Below are 17,381 nucleotides of genomic sequence, written 5' to 3'. Positions count from 1 at the left end.
GGGAGATAAGTGTTTCCAGTTTCAGAGATTTTTGTAGTTCGTTCCAGTCATTGGCAACAGAGAACTGGAAGGAGAGATGGCTCTGGGGAGGAAGGAGGAAAGGAGAAAGGAGGAATTGGCTGGGGAGAAAGGAGGAATTGGCTCTGGGGGTGACCAGAGATATACCTGCTGGAACGCGTGCTACAGGTGGGTGCTGCTATGGTGACCAGTGAGCGGAGATAAGGGGGGACTTTACCTAGCAGGGTCTTGTAGATGACCTGGATCCAGTGGGTTTGGCGACGATTATGAAGCGAAGGCCAGCCAACGAGAGTGTACAGGTCGCAGTGGTGGGTAGTATATGGGGCTTTGGTGACAAAACGGATGGCACTGTGATAGACTGCATCCAGTTTGTTGAGTAGGGTATTGGAGGCTGTTTTGTAAATGACATCGCCGAAGTCGAGGTTTGGTAGGATGGTCAGTTTTACGAGGGTATGTTTGGCAGCATGAGTGAAGGATGCTTTGTTGCGAAATAGGAAGCCAATTCTAGATTTAATTTTGGATTGGAGATGTTTGATGTGAGTCTGGAAGGTGTTGGGTCGCGTCAATTCAAATCTGGTATTACAACAAAATAGTTAGCAAAGAGTAACTCCTGTTTTCTTTGTACTTTAATTAATGCAAACACTTGAATGGAAAATATGATGTTCGTATACACGGTCTCACTGTAACACCACGCAGGGCAAAACAGCGAAGAGAACGTCACATCCTTTGTTCTCCCTTATATACTCTGACAGAGATAGTTCCTGCTCACTGCTGGCCTGTCAGAGGGAGGATGAGCATGGTTTAAACTTACTCATCCTATCGTTGGCGTGCAGGCTGGTCCCAACCTCGTGACGCACTTCCTGTTGCCGGGTGTAGTTATTGTCGTTAGCAGTTGACTTATCTATAGTTTATATACTTAATATTGTATCATAGCTTCCCTGGTATATTATATAGGTTATGCAAACAAATAGCCAGTTCAATCCTAACAAAGGAGAGTTTACAGTCTAACCAGACACCTAGGTATTTGCAGTTGTCCACATATTCTAAGTCAGAACCGTCCAGAGTAGTGATGCTGGACAGGCGGGCAGGTGCAGGCAGCGATCGTTTGAAGAGCATGCATTTAGTTTTACTTGTATTTAGGAGCAGTTGGAGGCCACGGAAGGAGAGTTGTATGGCATTGAAGCTCGTCTGGAGGGTTGTTACTACCATTTTCAAAAAAAAAATCCAGATTTTTATTTCTTCATTTCGTGACCCAAAAACGATGACTCCGATCATGACGAAATAGCGACATTCTGGAAAGGCCTAAAATAACATTTTAAAACCATTTTCACAAGAAATTACAGATTTTTATTTTTGTGATCCAAAAACGGTGACTCCGGTCATGCCTAACTAGCGACATTCTGGACAGGCCTAAAAAAACATCTTAAAACCATTTTCACAAAAAAACGCAGATTTTTATTTTTGTCAACCAAAAACGATGACTCCGGTCATGCGAACTAGCGACATTTTGGACAGGCCTAAAAAAAGATTTTAAAACCATTTTCACAAAAAAGCACACATTTTTTTTTCCATTTTTGTGACACATAAACGGTGACTCCTCAGGTCATGCCGAACTAGAAACATTCTGGAAAGGCTTAAAATAACACCATGTCGCTAGTTCGACATGACCGGAGTCACCATTTTTACAAAAAAGTGCAGATATTTATTTTTATTTTTGTGATCCAAAAACGGTGATTTCGGTCATGCCGAACTAGCGACATTCTGGAAAGGCCTAAAAAAAACATTTTAAAACCATTTTCACAAAAAAGTGCAGATTTTTATTTTTCATTTTTGTGACACAAAAACGGTGACTTCGGTCATGCCGAACTAGCGACATTCTGGACAAGCCTAAAAAAAGATTTTAAACCATTTTCACAAAAAAGTGCAGATTTTTATTTTTCATTTTTGTGACACAAAAACGGTGACTTCGGTCATGCCGAACTAGCGACATTCTGGACATGCCTAAAAAAAGATTTTAATGCCATTTTCAAAAAAAAGTGCTGATATTTTCCCCTTCATATTCGTGACACAAAAACGGTGACTCCGGTCATGCCGAAATAGCGACATTCTGGAAAGGCCTAAAATAAAATTTTAAAACCATTTTCACAAAAAAGTGCAGATTTTTATTTTTCATTTTTGTGACACAAAAACGGTGACTTCGGTCATGCCGAACTAGCGACATTCTGGACAAGCCTAAAAAAAGATTTTAAACCATTTTCACAAAAAAGTGCAGATTTTTATTTTTCATTTTTGTGACACAAAAACGGTGACTTCGGTCATGCCGAACTAGCGACATTCTGGAAAGGCCTAAAATAACCTTTTAAAACCATTTTCACAAAAAAGTGCAGATTTTTATTTTTGCGATCCAAAAACGGTGACTCCAGTCTTGCCGAACTAGCGACTTTCTGGACAGGCCTAAAAAAAGATTTTAATGCCATTTTCAAAAAAAAGTGCTGATATTTTCCCCTTCATATTCGTGACACAAAAACGGTGACTCCGGTCATGCCGAAATAGCGACATTCTGGAAAGGCCTAAAATAACATTTTAAAACCATTTTCACAAAAAAGTGCAGATTTTTATTTTTCATTTTTGTGACACAAAAACGGTGACTTCGGTCATGCCGAACTAGCGACATTCTGGACAAGCCTAAAAAAAGATTTTAAACCATTTTCACAAAAAAGTGCAGATTTTTATTTTTCATTTTTGTGACACAAAAACGGTGACTTTGGTCATGCCGAACTAGCGACATTCTGGAAAGGCCTAAAATAACCTTTTAAAACCATTTTCACAAAAAAGTGCAGATTTTTATTTTTGCGATCCAAAAACGGTGACTCCGGTCATGCCGAACTAGCGACATTCTGGACAAGCCTAAAAAAAGATTTTAAACCATTTTCACAAAAAAGTGCAGATTTTTATTTTTCATTTTTGTGACACAAAAACGGTGACTTCGGTCATGCCGAACTAGCGACATTCTGGAAAGGCCTAAAATAACCTTTTAAAACCATTTTCACAAAAAAGTGCAGATTTTTATTTTTGTGATCCAAAAATGGTGACTCCAGTCATGCCGAACTAGTGACTTTCTGGACAGGCCTAAAAAAAAACATTTTAAAACCATTTTCACAAAAAAATTGAGATTTTTTATATTTGTCAGCCAAAAACGACGACTCCGATCATGCCGAACTAGCGACATTCTGGACAGGCCTAAAAAAAGATTTTAATGCCATTTTCAAAAAAAAGTGCAGATATTTTCCCCTTAATATTCGTGACACAAAAACGGTGACTCCGGTCATGCCGAAATAGCGACATTCTGGAAAGGCCTAAAATAACATTTTAAAACCATTTTCACAAAAAAGTGAACATTTTTATTTTTCTGATCCAAAAACGGAGACTCCGGTCATGTCGAACTAGCGACATTCTGGACAAGCCTAAAAAAAGATTTTAAAACCATTTTCACAAAAAAGCGCAGATATTTTTTTTCATTTTTGTGACACAAAAACGGTGACTTCGGTCATGCCGTACTAGCGACATTCTGGAAAGGCCTAAAATAACATTTTTAAACCATTTTCACAAAAAAGTGCAGATTTTTATTTTTCATTTTAGTATTTAGTTCTCTGTTCCCCTCCATTGTCTTTGTGTGTAATTGTTTGTTTGTTATGTGGATTATTGTCAGGCGCTTTACTTTTGCTATGTTCTGTGTTTTTGGCACGTTATTGTTTTTATGTGCTGTCATTTTTGGAACGGAATTAAAGTGCACCTGTTCACTACACTCTGCTCTCCTGCACCTGACTTTGCCTCCCGTACACACCCCTGATAATTAGCATGAGGTTGTGTAATAAATCTATCGTATAAGCTGGTCTATTGCACAACACTTATCTGCTGATACAAAAGACACATTCTGTGTTGAACTGATACTAGCTATACACGCACACCCAGAAACAGATTGTCCGAATTAGACCTTACACAGCACTGATAAAACAGGAAATGCCCTGATCACAGGGGCCAACGTCCAGTCTCGCAATAACATCTTGTGACTACAGAGATACACAGACAAGGACTCAGCACAAAGTACACACACACACAAACCCATCCCAGAGGGCTGGGTCAGCGGAACAAAGAACACACTCATGGACCAATGGGGAGTCGATACCGACCCGAGACCAGATCGTCACTCCACTCATCGACCAGTCAGGAGGACGAATCTACAAGACTCAACATACGTCATTACATTACAATCATGTTGTATAAAACAGATGCACACTATGTGTAGGCGCTCGCTTCCGCTAGTTCCCTAAGAACTAAACGAACGAGTCCGTGCACGTTTTGCCAAATATCTTTGTCTCTTAATAAAGCTGCCTTACTATAATTGAATCCACCCGGTCCAGCGTCTTGACTTGGTCTCCTTCTCAAGTAACTGATAATCAACAGTTGTAAGTAACAAAAACATTTCCCAGGACATAGACATATCTGATATGGGCAGAAAGCTTAAATTCTTGTTAATCTAACTGCACTGTCCAATTTACAGTAGGTATTACAGTGAAAGAATACCAATCTATTTGTTTGAGAAGAGTGCACAATGTATTGATAAACCAATTAGGCACATTTGGGTAGTCTTGATACAACATTTTGAACAGATATACAATGGTTCATTGGATCAGTCTAAAACTTTGCACTGACACTGCTGTCATCTAGTTTGTCAAATTTCAAAATTGCCCCTGGCCTGGAATATTACCTTATGGCCTTTCTCTTGCGTTTCAAAGATGATGGTACAAAAAACACACAAAAAAAACGTTTACCAGATCTAATGTGTTATATTCTTCTACATTAATTTAACATTTCCACAAACTTCAAAGTGTTTCCTTTCACATGGTATCAAGAATATGCATATCCTTGCTTCAGGTCCTGAGCTACAGGTAGTTTTGGGTATGTCATTTTAGGTGAAAATTGAAGGGTCCGATCTTTAAGAGGTTCTTTCAAAATAACATAATAGCATATTTTGAGTTTAATTATGTTACTATGCTTAGCTCAAGGCTCGACTTCAAGTTCAGTCTGCCATCAAGTCGAAACGGTCCTGTGGCAATATGTTTTCACCGTGGTGACGGAAAAGGGACATGGCTTGAAAACGTATCTCAATCCAGGGATGGAAGGTATCGCTGTACTCCTAATTGTCCCATTAGCCAAGCCTCGAAATCGAGAAGGTTGAAATACTGCTAGTTTTTAATTAACTGCCTTTTTCATCAGCATGCTAGGTTATTCCATAACACTTCCGGCAGCAACTCACCCCAACGCTAGACGTCACATTTTAATGGAATCACATATTTTTGTTATGTCTTATACTTCCTTGTGTTGTGTACTTCTTATTTTACCATTACGTTATTTAGATTATTTTTAGCCATTGGTGGAGAGGTACTGTCTACTGATGTGTGCTAGCCTTTGGGGAGTAACAAGTAATTTATAAACATTTATAAAGTGTATATATAGTGAACACTTTAGATTAGGGGGTATTAGTGAGGCACTGAGGTATTAGTAAGTGCATGTACACACATTCATAAATGCTCTCATTTAATGAATAAACCATTCGTGACATTTATAAATACATTTATAAATATGTATATAAATGGTGAGTCAAACCATTAATCAACCATTAACAAATGGCTTGACAATAACTCATTTTTAACTGGTTTATAGTACATTAGTAGTACATTATTAACCATTTACAAATTGTGAACATACTATGATCAAACACCTTATTAATTATCTGATAAATCATGAACAAATCATTTAAAATAGCGTTTATAAATGTGTAAATAACAATTTATAGATTTCTTATTGACATTTACAAATGTAGGAATAATGATTAATAAATGGTAAGTTAACTCTTTCCAAACAGTTTATAAATGGTATATTAAGGGACTTTAATATAAAGTCCTACTGAACATTTTGATCCATCGATGAGACTTCATCAATACAATCCATTATCATTCGTCTCCTAACTCATGTATCTCTATGACATGTAAGTGATGTGCTCTGTTTTTCCTTCCTCAGCCACCGTAACGCTGCGGTGAGGAGCTGCACTGCTCAGCACCTGGAGAGACTGGCTGAGGTCATGGGGATGGCTCGTCTCCTGTCGGGGAAGAAAGACCTCACTGACCGTTTCTTGATTGCCGTCAGTAAACTGGCTGTGGACCCTGCACAGGAAGTCAGGTGGGATGTTCCTCCTGTAAAGTAGCTTGCTTAAACATAATGGCCGGCCTTAACTTAGGCCGTGATTCAATCCATGGCTCGCTATAGCACTAGATCGCCGACAATGCAGTTTTTAAAGGTAATTTACTCTTGAGTTGACATCTGCAGTGTTTACCACGAATACAAATTGAAATTGCCTTTAAAAGCCACATTGTCGGCTGTCTACAGCATCTATGCTAAAGGGTGTCATGGATTGAATTGCGGATTTTAGGGATTCCAAAACAACCACAGGTTCTCTTGGAGGGGAATAGTAATTGAAAACAAATAGGAAAAATTATAAACACAAATAAGTGCTACGTGGCATAGGAAAATCCAAGTCCAGGCACTCATGTGGGTTTGAAAGTTAAAAAGCCAAAAGCTTAGCTGAAGCCAAAGTCCGGCAGGGATGTTCTTCTCCCATCGCCAACTAGCGACCAGGTGTATGGTGTTCCCTCTGACACATTGGTGCAGCTGGCTTCCAGGTTAAGCGGGCATTGTGTCAAGATGCAGTGCGGCTTGGCTGGGTTGTGTTTCGGAGGACGCACGGCTCTCGACCTTCGCCTCTCCAGAGTCCTTACGGGAGTTGCAGCGATTGGACAGAGATTGTAACTACCAATTGCATACCACGAAATTGGGGTAAAAATTCAAGATGTAAATGAGTCCAAATAGTCAGTACATGATTCAGTTTCCTTCCTTCTGTTTGGTGCCTAATGAAGACAACCCTACTTGATCACAATGGTCGGCCTGAGCCAAGCGCTGTGCAGATTCGCTAAGATTTTCATAATAACGAACGGTTAATACCCAGTTGTTAGATAGTTGAGATGATTTGTAGATCAGGTAATGCGGTGCATTACTCAAACCGACCCTCTTGCAAATTCTACCTAATGTATGTCTTATTTTGATGGGATATTTTTTCTCAGGTTGCCATCAATTGATTACTGTTTTTAATCACAGACAGCAGAAATGATTTGATATGTTGCACGTTTAAGATGATATTAAAATCTTTGTCCACAGGCATCATAGTCGCAATATCTTGAGAAACGTGGCCACCAATGGCGACTTTGCTAAAATGTGGGACAAATTCGCTCCGAGGAAAGAGCGAGAATCCTTGAGGGAGGTCATCTCAAAGGTTAACCTCAAAGAAAGGTACATTCTCTCTGGATGATTAGAAGAAGTATGACAAATGAGCTGATATGATTACAGAACTCCAATCCCACTAGACACAGACATCAGTTCAATGTCTAGTTTTGATTTAAATTTGGGAAATCAACCAATGTGAAATTAACCAAAAATGTTGGTTAAAAGTTGGGTGAAAAAAATCCAATTGTGTTTTCCACATTGATTCACCGTCATCACATAGATTTTTTGTTGTTGTTGAAATGAGGTGGAAACAACGTTTATTCAACCAGTTTTGGCCCAATGGGATGAATTTAATATACTGTAAGATTATATCTTTCTGTCTTTTCTCTTTTTCAAAAGGAATATCTGAATAATCCCCAACTTGACTATATGTTTGTATCTAAATATTTGCACATTTCCCAACTTGACTATTATCCCCTCCAGTCCCCAAACTCCAATATTTTGACTCATTCTAAGAAATTTGACACTATCATCCAAACCCCCATGTAAATGCATCTTTAAGCTGCATCGACTCCTTGTCCAAGTCCTGAATTCACTATAAGGCAATATGAACCACATTCAAAGCACTAAATGACCTTTCCTCGAAGCTCCTATCTGATCTACCAGCTCAATAGTGGTCTACTGAAACCATACTCACCATCTCAGGGGGTGCTCAGATCATCAACCACTGACCTCCACACCATCCTCAAAACCAGCAGTCCTCTTTTGGAGGCAGATTGGTCAGTGCTCCTGTATGGCACCAACATTGTGGATTTTCATCCAATGCTTCTGGACTATGAGAACATTCTTTAGACAATAAAATTAGGTAAAATGGAAGCTGGCTACAGTCTCAGTTTTATCCTCCAAGACAGTGTGAGGATGTGTAACAACAATACCTGTATTTTAATTTCATGATCAGGGCCAGATTACCGAATGGGCCCACAGGGCACCTGCCCTATGGCCCCCGAACTCCAGGGAATATCATCATAACATCCAAAACTAAAAGTATAGTGGATGTATTTTACAGTACGTGGACGTTTTACAATTTGTGAGCTCGTTTCATAATTTGTAGCCATGTTTATTATAAATTTGTGCTCATTTTGTAGAAATTCGTGAGCATTTAAAAACATTTAGTGGGGATGTTTTATATCAATTTGCTTACTGGTGCTCTTCCATGCCGTCTCGAGGAGGGGTGCGTCACTTGAGTGGGTTGAGTCACTGACGTGATCTTCCTGTCTGGGTTGGTCCCCCCCTTGGGTTGTGCCGTGGCTTAGATCTTTGTGGGCTATACTCGGCCCTGTCTCAGGATGGTAAGTTGGTGGTTGAAGATATCCCTCTAGTGGTGTGGGGGCTGTGCTTTGGCAAAGTGGGTAGGGTCATATCCTGCCTGTTTGGCCTTGTCCGGGGGTATCGTCGGATGGGGCCACAGTGTCTCCCGACCTCTCCTGTCTCAGCCTCCAGTATTTATGCTGCAGTAGTTTATGTGTCGGGGAGCTAGGGTCAGTCTGTTATATCTGGAGTATTTCTCCTGTCTTATCCGGTGTCCTGTGTGAATTTAAGTATGCTCTGTCTAATTCTTTCTTTCTCTCTTTCTCTCTTTCTCTTTCTCTCTCTTTCTTTCTCTTTCTCTCTCTCTTTCTCGGAGGACCTGAGCCCTAGGACCATGCCTCAGGACTACCTTGCCTGATGACTCCTTGCTGTCCCCAGTCCACCTGGCTGTGCTGCTGCTCCAGTTTCAACTGTTCTGCCTGCGGCTATGGAACCCTGACCTGTTCACCGGACGTGCTACCTGTCCCAGACCTGCTGTTTTCAACTCTCCAGAGACAGCAGGAGCGGTAGAGATACTCTGAATGATCGGCTATGAAAAGCCAACTGACATTTACTCCTGAGGTTCTGACCTGTTGCACCCTCGACAACCACTGTGATTATTATTATTTGACCCTGCTGGTCATCTATGAACATTTGAACATCTTGGCCATGTTCTGTTATAATCTCCACCCGGCGCAGCCAGAAGAGGACTGGCCACCCCTCATAGCCTGGTTCCTCTCTAGGTTTCTTCCTAGGTTCTGGCCTTTCTAGGGAGTTGTTCCTAGCTACCGTGCTTCTACACCTGCATTGCTTGCTGTTTGGGGTTTTAAGCTGGGTTTCTGTACAGCATTTTGAGATATCAGCTGATGTAAGAAGGGATTATAAATATATTTGATTTGAAATTTGATTTGATATATGCTCCTTAAAACCAATGAGGAGATGGCACGTGGGTATATACCCCTAAAAACAAATGAGGAGATGGAAGATACAGGACTTGCAGCGCGTCCAGTGTCACAAATAGAACCAAGTTCTATTTTAGCACCTGGCTAAGCAGATGCTTTCGCGCGTGCAATGATTGAATAACATGTATGTGTTCATTTATTTTGCAACTGGTCTGGTCAGCATGTTAGAGTTAGACAGGACTCCAGTCATGTCATACTGCAAAACACCACTAGATGCCGGACATGCCATTTGCATAGATGGGAATAACCAAGAATTCATGTGAAATCCATTCATGAGAATATTTAAAGAAAGGGAAAGGGGGATAGCTAGTTAGAGCACAAGTGGAAAAGGGTAGTCACTAGTGGGGACAAAAATAACGTTTGCTTCTTTCCGCCACACATTACAATAGTGGTTGTTGTATTTTCTGTTCTGTTTGATTATCACTGGATTTGGGCTTTGTTGCCCTTGTTTACAGTGACCTAAATAATGCTCAAGTAAAAGATGGTGCCTCACAACCACGACCACCCAGAGTTTATGCCATTGGTTTCTACATCCAGCTTCTAATGGTGCATTTCCATACAGGATTTACCCCAGTATTTTACCCATGGATCTGGTAGACCTGCTCTCATTTGGGGCCAAGTCAATGCTCTGTGTTCTTTTCAGTTGTTTTTTACATAACAATGGCTATCTGTGAACTTTAACACCTTCTCACAAAGCAACAAACTTAAATGATGCAGAGATTGATGATGCCGACACCATAAGTCTTTAGAGCTGACATTAACATACAACCCTGGTCGAAACCCTGGAGTGTGGGTAAGTCTATATGGAAAAGTACCACTAGAGGGAGCCACATCCCAACATGTGATCCTGGATCCACAAATCTATCAGCAAGTGTCAAAATTTCTGCAAGGTCTCACAGTCTCACATCAGAATTAGACGTTCATCCATGTTTCTCAAACTTCAAATTTCAAAGTTGTTCCAAACGTTAAATCTCAAAGTGTTTAAGGTTAAGTTTAGGCATTAACTCCGAAATCTTAAGGTTAGGCATTAACTCCAAATGGTTAAGATAAGGGGTAAGGTTTGGCATAGGCTTATAACAAAACTATCAAAACTGACTTTCTATCGCTGGATTCAACCATGAAACCTTTGGAGTCAGAGGCAGATGCTTATCCACATCCACAATGTCCTAGAAAAACCAAAACTTACTTAAAGGTAACAGCGCTCACTGTTGCCCCTGGTGGCCGGTTTCCACGTCATATCCTGACATCCTCAGCCATGGATGGATGTCGAATACTGACTTGTATCACGGGTGATCTGCCTGCAAAACTCTGATTCCATTCCAGTCTGGCTCAGCTCAGCAAATGTAGCAATTGGACATTTGAAAATGTAGAAAATCCAATTCAATGATATTGTTGTTTCCTGAACTGAGTGAACTCATGAACTGCATTTGACTTCATTTTCAGAGTTAATTGAGTTGAAATGGAATGAAGGCCAACCCTGCTAACCATGGTCCTTCCCTGTAAAGTCTAGAGCTTTCCCATCAAAACCCCAAGCCCCCATCCTTGTCTACAGTGCCTTCAGAAAGTATTCATACACCTTGACTTATTTCACATTTCGTTGTGTTACAGCCTGAATTCAAAATTGATTAAATATGTTTTTCTCTCACCCAGCTACACACAGTACACCATAATGAAAAAGTGAAAACATATTAAGAAATGTTTGCAAATGTATTGAACATTTAACACAGAAATATCTAATTTACATAAGTATTCACATACTTGAGTCAATACTTTGTACAAGCACCTTTGGCAGCGATTACAGCTGTGAGTCTTTCTGGGTAAAGTTTCTAAGAGCTTTCCACAACTGGATTGTGCAACATTTGCCTATTATTCGTTTCAATATTCTTCAAGCTCTATACCAGGCAGTGTCAGAGGAAGGCCCTAAAAATTGTCGAAGGCTCCAGCCACCCAAGTCATAGACTGTTCTCTCTGCTACTGCACAGCAAGCGGTCCCGGAGTGCCAAAAGGCTCCTTAACAGCTTCTACCCCTAAGCCATAGCACTGCTGAACAGTTAATCAAATGGTTACCCGGACTATTTGCATTGACCCCCTTATTTTATTCATATTTGTTATTATTTTCTGCACTGACTCTCTTCCATAGGCTCGATATACACTCACTGGACTCTAACCATACACTTACACATACTACACTGACACTCCAAAACACACACACACAAAATGGTTTAATGTAACATAGTCAAGGTGTTGGAATGGCCATCACAAAGCCCTGACCTCAATCCCATAGGGCAGAACTGAAAAGGCGTGAGCGAGCAACGAGGCCTACAAACCTGACTCAGTTACACCAGCTCTGTCAGGAGGAATGGGCCAAAATTCAGCAAACTAATTGTGGGAAACTTGTGGAAGGCTACCCGAAACGTTTGACCCAAGTTAAACAATTTAAAGGCAATGCTACCAAATACTAATTGAGTGTATGTACACTTCTGACCCACTGGGAATGTGATGAAAGAAATACAAGCTGAAATAAATCAATCTCTCTACTATTATTCTGACATTGATCCTAACTGACCTAAGACAGGGGATTTTTACTAGGATTAAATTTCAGGAATTGTGAAAAACTGAGTTTAAATGTATTTGGCTAAGGTGTATGTAAACTTCCGACTTCAACTGTATACGGATATGTATATAAACTCAGCAAAAAAAAGAAATGTCCTCTCATTGTCCACTGCGTTTATTTTCAGCAAACTTAACATGTAAATATTTGTATGAACAAGATTCAACAACTGAGACATAAACTGAACCAGTTCCACAGAAATGTGACTAACAGAAATGGAATAATGTGTCCCTGAACAAAGGGGGGGTCAAAATCAAAAGTAACAGTCAGTATCTGATGTGGCCACCAACTGCTTTAAGTACTGCAGTGCATCTCCTCCTCATGGACTGCACCAGATTTGCCAGTTCTTGCTGTGAGATGTTACCCCACTCTTCCACCAAGGCACCTGCAAGTTCCCGGACATTTCTGGGGGGAATGGCCCTAGCTCTCACCCTCCGATCCAACAGGTCCCAGACGTGCTCAACGGAATTGAGATCCTGGCTCTTTGCTAACCATAGCAGAACACTTATATTCCTGTCTTGTAGGAAATAATGCACAGGACGAGCAGTACTCGTCAATGAAGAGCACTTTTTGGCAGTCCTGTCTGGTCCAGCGACGGTGGGTTTGTGCCCATAGGCGACGCTGTTGCCGGTGATGTCTGGTGAGGACCTGCCTTACAACAGGCCTACAAGCCCTCAGTCCAGCCTCTCACAGCCTATTGCGGACAGTCTGAGCACTGATAGAGGGATTGTGCGTTCCTGGTGTAACTCGGGCAGTTGTTGTTGCCATCCTGTACCTGTCCCGCAGGTGTGATGTTTGCATGTACCGATCCTGTGCAGGTGTTGTTACACGTGGTCTGCCACTGCGAGTATGATCAGCTGTCCGTCCTGTCTCCCTGTTGCGCTGTCTTAGGCGTCTCACAGTACGGACATTGCAATTTATTGCCCTGGCCACATCTGCAGTCCTCATGACTCCTTGCAGCATGCCTAAGGCACGTTCACGCAGATGAGCAGGGACCCTGGGCATCTTTCTTTTGGTGTTTTTCAGAGTCAGTAGAAAGGCCTGTTTGGTGTCCTAAGTTTTCATAACTGTGACCTTAATTGCCTACCGTCTGTAAGCTGTTAGTGTCTTAATGACTTTTCCACAGGTGCATGTTCAATAATTGTTTATGGTTCATTGAACAAGCATGGGAAACAGTGTTTAAACCCTTTACAATGAAGATCTGTGAAGTTACTTGGATTTTTACAAATTATCTGTGGAAGACAGTGTCCTAAAAAAGGGACGTTTCTTTTTTGCTGAGTTTATATATATATATAGTATTTACAAATTCATCACACATTTATGATTTTATATGGGAATCAAAAAGCTTTCATGAATGTTCACCATGTGCTGATGTGCTCAGCGCTGTCAACAGACCCCATTATGACATCACAATGTAACGGAATCCTGGCCTTGATATCATTGCTGGTTCCATCTGACAAGCAAAATTTCATTTCAACTCATTTCATGATAGTTCTCTCACAGAGATAGGTTAAGTTGTTATTTTGAGTGTTAATATTTATCATCAATGGCTTATCGAGGAAGAAAATCAAGTGAGTTTGACAAACTCCAGAAGGAGAACTCTCAGATGAAGAGAGTCATCGAAAACTTGAGGAAGCCAAACATGGCTTTAAACCAACAGGATGACCAGGACAAGTTTTCAAGTTTTGTAAGGCTCATCAGTATTTCAAACGTTTTTCAAAAATATCACTGTGTTTATTTTGTGGTTTCATAGACATACAGTAGGCCTACATCCATAACATCTTTAGCTTAAAAGCTTTATATGACACACTGTAGAAACTATTTTGACTACTTCACTTCTGCTATTCATTTCATACTATACCATTGTGATCCAGGGCTATCAGGAGAGCTACCCAATCCCAGAGGGCCATCGGGGCTTCATCAGTGATGCCAGACTCCTGCAGATGCAGAGAGCTGAGAGAGAGGCCATGGAAGCAAAGCAAAGAAAGATAAGTGCTATCCATGAGAATTATGTCCGGACTGCTCTCATCGGGGTTGGCAGCACCTTCGCGCACCACTTCGTCCCCTCTATTCAGTGCATTCCGCGGCCGAAAGCTCCACCGAGGCCTTTGCCACGAAGGCTTGAACACATAGCTCTGGCCCCACTGAAGAACGTGGTGGGGGTGGACGGAGCTCAAGTTCGACCCGGATCTCACTCTCTGGAGTCCATCCAGGTGAATAAGTCATTCAGCAGCAGTAGCGTGCGGCCTGTTCCCGTCCCTCCCACTGGAGCTCCCTCCAAGAGGGGCAAGAAGAAGAAGAAGGGCAGGCGGGGAGTCAAAGCCCTGAAAGTCCAGTTGGACCAGGGCTGTGCTGACAACAACGGACCCATTGACCTGATGGAGGAGGTGAGGGACATCGAGGCTCACCTGAAGGAGGAGGCCTGGAAGGTAGGATGGACTTTGAATTTATTGTAAATGTGAAAATTTGTGAAAACACAAGTGTAGACTTTACTGTGAAACCAACAGTGCAGTTCAAGAAGAGTTAGGAAAATATTTAACAAATAAACTAATGTAAACAATAATAATAATAAAAGTAACACAATGACATAACAATAACGAGGCTATATACAGGGGGCATCGGTACCGAGTCAGTGTGCGGGGGTACAGGTTAGTTGAGGGGGTACAGTGTGCGGGGGTACAGGTTAGAAAGGACACTCTCTTTGACGGCATGATAGAATAGATCCTAGAATACAGGATCTCTGTGTATTAGTTTATGTATATACTAGTTCTATATGCATTTCTATGATGGGAGCAATCTTTTCTGGTCTACGCCAAAGGTGGTACATGAGGTGAAGGCCATGGGCAGGAGAAGTTTGGGCTCGGCCATGTCCATGGGGGAAATAGCCACCAGCTCCTTGGGAAGCCTGAGCTCAGTGGACATGAACACCCCTGCGGAGCTCCGTGACTACTTGGATGTGGGGAACCCGGTAAAGTCGCGTGACAGCCCACCCAGGCCTGCTCCCCCTCCTACCAAGCCCAGGAGCAAACTGCCTCGGCCTACAAGGTTCCTTAGCCTGCAAAAGGCTGACACCGGCTCAGGTCAGTCCCTCTCATGTACTCACACTAATTTAAATTAGACAGGGAGATGAAGCTAGGTAGACTGATAGTAAGAAGGGAAAAGACACAAATGGCTTTAGCCCAGGGCTAAGACATTTTTCCACACTTGCTTTGCCTGTTGCACAGTGAGATAACCTTTGCTCAAGGCGAATTAGACCCTGCTTCTGAGCAGGTTGAGCACCAAAAATGTGTGCTAAATTGAAAATGATATCATAATGAACTAAGATGTTCTAGTGTTAAAAGCTACAAACAGGTATGGAAATGAGTAAATGCATAAATACATACATACAGTTCACAGAGAGATAGATGTCTGCTGTCAACCCATAGACAAGAAGGCAGCCAGTGAGCCAAAGGGCCAAATAAAGAAAAGTCAGGACCAGGCCAGATTGCAGCCCCTGTCCAACCCAGAGCAGGCCCTGACTAAGACCTTCAAGCTGCTCCAATCTGCCTCTGATGACTGGTGAGCATTCACTGTAGACAAGACCAATGGAGCTAGGCTAAAGGAAGCACAGTGTAGTGTCCTTGGAAATGTAGATTTGAGCTACAGAGTGTAGAAACTTCTGAAATTAAGAGACCAGAGTCCTAATTGATGAACATCATTATAATGTTTTTGGAAAATGTTGTGGAAATTGCTTACGTTTCTTTCACTGAATTGCAGGGAGAAGAAGATCGAGGGCTTGACCTTTGTCCGTGTGATGGCTCAGAACCACATGGACATACTGATGCCTAAACTCCATGATATCTGCCTTGCCATTATAAATGAGGTAGCTGTATTCATTCACTGCCCTATTCATTCATCTGCACAAATCTGCTACATTTGGAGAACAAGTCAAATTATTGTGTCACGTTTCTGATGTTCGTGGGTTGTACTGCTCAACATTAATAGCTGGTCCTGTGCATGTTATTATGATTCAGGTGAAGAACCTGCGCTCTGCAGTGTCCTGTGCTGCCATGGCCACACTGGGTGACATGTACGTCCACCTCCAGAGGGCCATGGACAGTGAGGTGGAGGGGACGGTACGCGTGCTGCTGCACAAAGCCAGCGAGGCCAACACCTTCATCCGGCAGGGCGCCAACTGTGCCCTGGGTCACATGGTGCAGAGCTGCACCCCTACCCGTGTCATGAATGCCCTGCTGGTCGGTGGGCTGAGGTAAAGAGGGAGAGGGGTCAATTAACACTCACTAAGGGGTAGATCCGGACTTCACAAATGTTCACTTTGTCTCACATTGAAAGTTTGACTCGAGTGGAAGTTAGGATTCACTCCAAACAGACCTGAACTTTCTGGTGCAAAATGGTCACTGCTTGCTTAGGTATACCACACATTAGATTAGATTCAACTTTACTGTCATAGTACAAGTACAGTACAACGAAATGCAGTTAGCATCTGACCAGAAGTGCAAATAAAAGAGTGCAAAAAATGTACAAGTAAAACAATTAAGTACAATGTATGTTATTAAGTGGGATGTATAAATGTGCAATGAAGGCAAATGGCAAGTACAAATGGCAAGTCTAAATGTGCAATGAAGGCAAGTATTAGGGCCGGGACAATGCCAGTATCGCAATATATTTTCAATGGCAAAAATGAAAACACAAAGCAGATCTCACTCTTTGGTCCTTTAAAAACCTGCTGTATAAATCCGCTTCGTGTTTTGGATACTGGTATCGTCCCGGACCTAATTAGCAGTGGATGTATGTCATCTCTACACAAGAACATTTGTTAACACTTTATATGAAAGTGATGCTCCAGAGCAGGGCCGGCTCTAGCCTCTTTAGCCTCTTGGGGAGGTTTGGTTGGGAGGCCCCCACACCAAGCGGGCCCCCAAAAATTATGGCACCCCTCTTGACGGCGGAGAGAAACATGTGCATATTAAAGTTAATTTCCTGTAATTCGACACTACAGTAAATGGTGACCCCGATATGATATATCTTACAGATACTTTGGACTAAATTTGAGTTTATTCTATTCTATTATTCTATTGGGGCAGCAGGTAGCCTAGTGGTTAGCG

General features: G+C 41.7%; 1 protein-coding gene across 1 annotated transcript; it reads left to right on the top strand.

Annotated features, from left to right (window-relative positions):
• The first annotated feature begins 16,068 nt into the window (after window positions 1–16,068).
• On the top strand, window positions 16,069–16,957 carry LOC115178747 (TOG array regulator of axonemal microtubules protein 1-like). The gene is made up of 2 exons (XM_029740024.1): window positions 16,069–16,138; window positions 16,290–16,957. Exons 1-2 carry the CDS (start codon window positions 16,070–16,072, stop codon window positions 16,527–16,529), a joined length of 309 nt encoding a protein of 102 aa, XP_029595884.1. The 5' UTR covers window position 16,069; the 3' UTR covers window positions 16,530–16,957.
• The last annotated feature ends 424 nt before the right edge of the window (window positions 16,958–17,381 follow it).

Source organism: Salmo trutta, chromosome 38 (assembly GCF_901001165.1).
Source record: "Salmo trutta chromosome 38, fSalTru1.1, whole genome shotgun sequence".
NCBI classification, from domain to species: Eukaryota; Metazoa; Chordata; class Actinopteri; order Salmoniformes; family Salmonidae; genus Salmo; species Salmo trutta.
The sequence above is the reverse complement of the archived record's forward strand: the minus strand, read 5'-3'. Positions and strand labels throughout refer to the sequence as shown.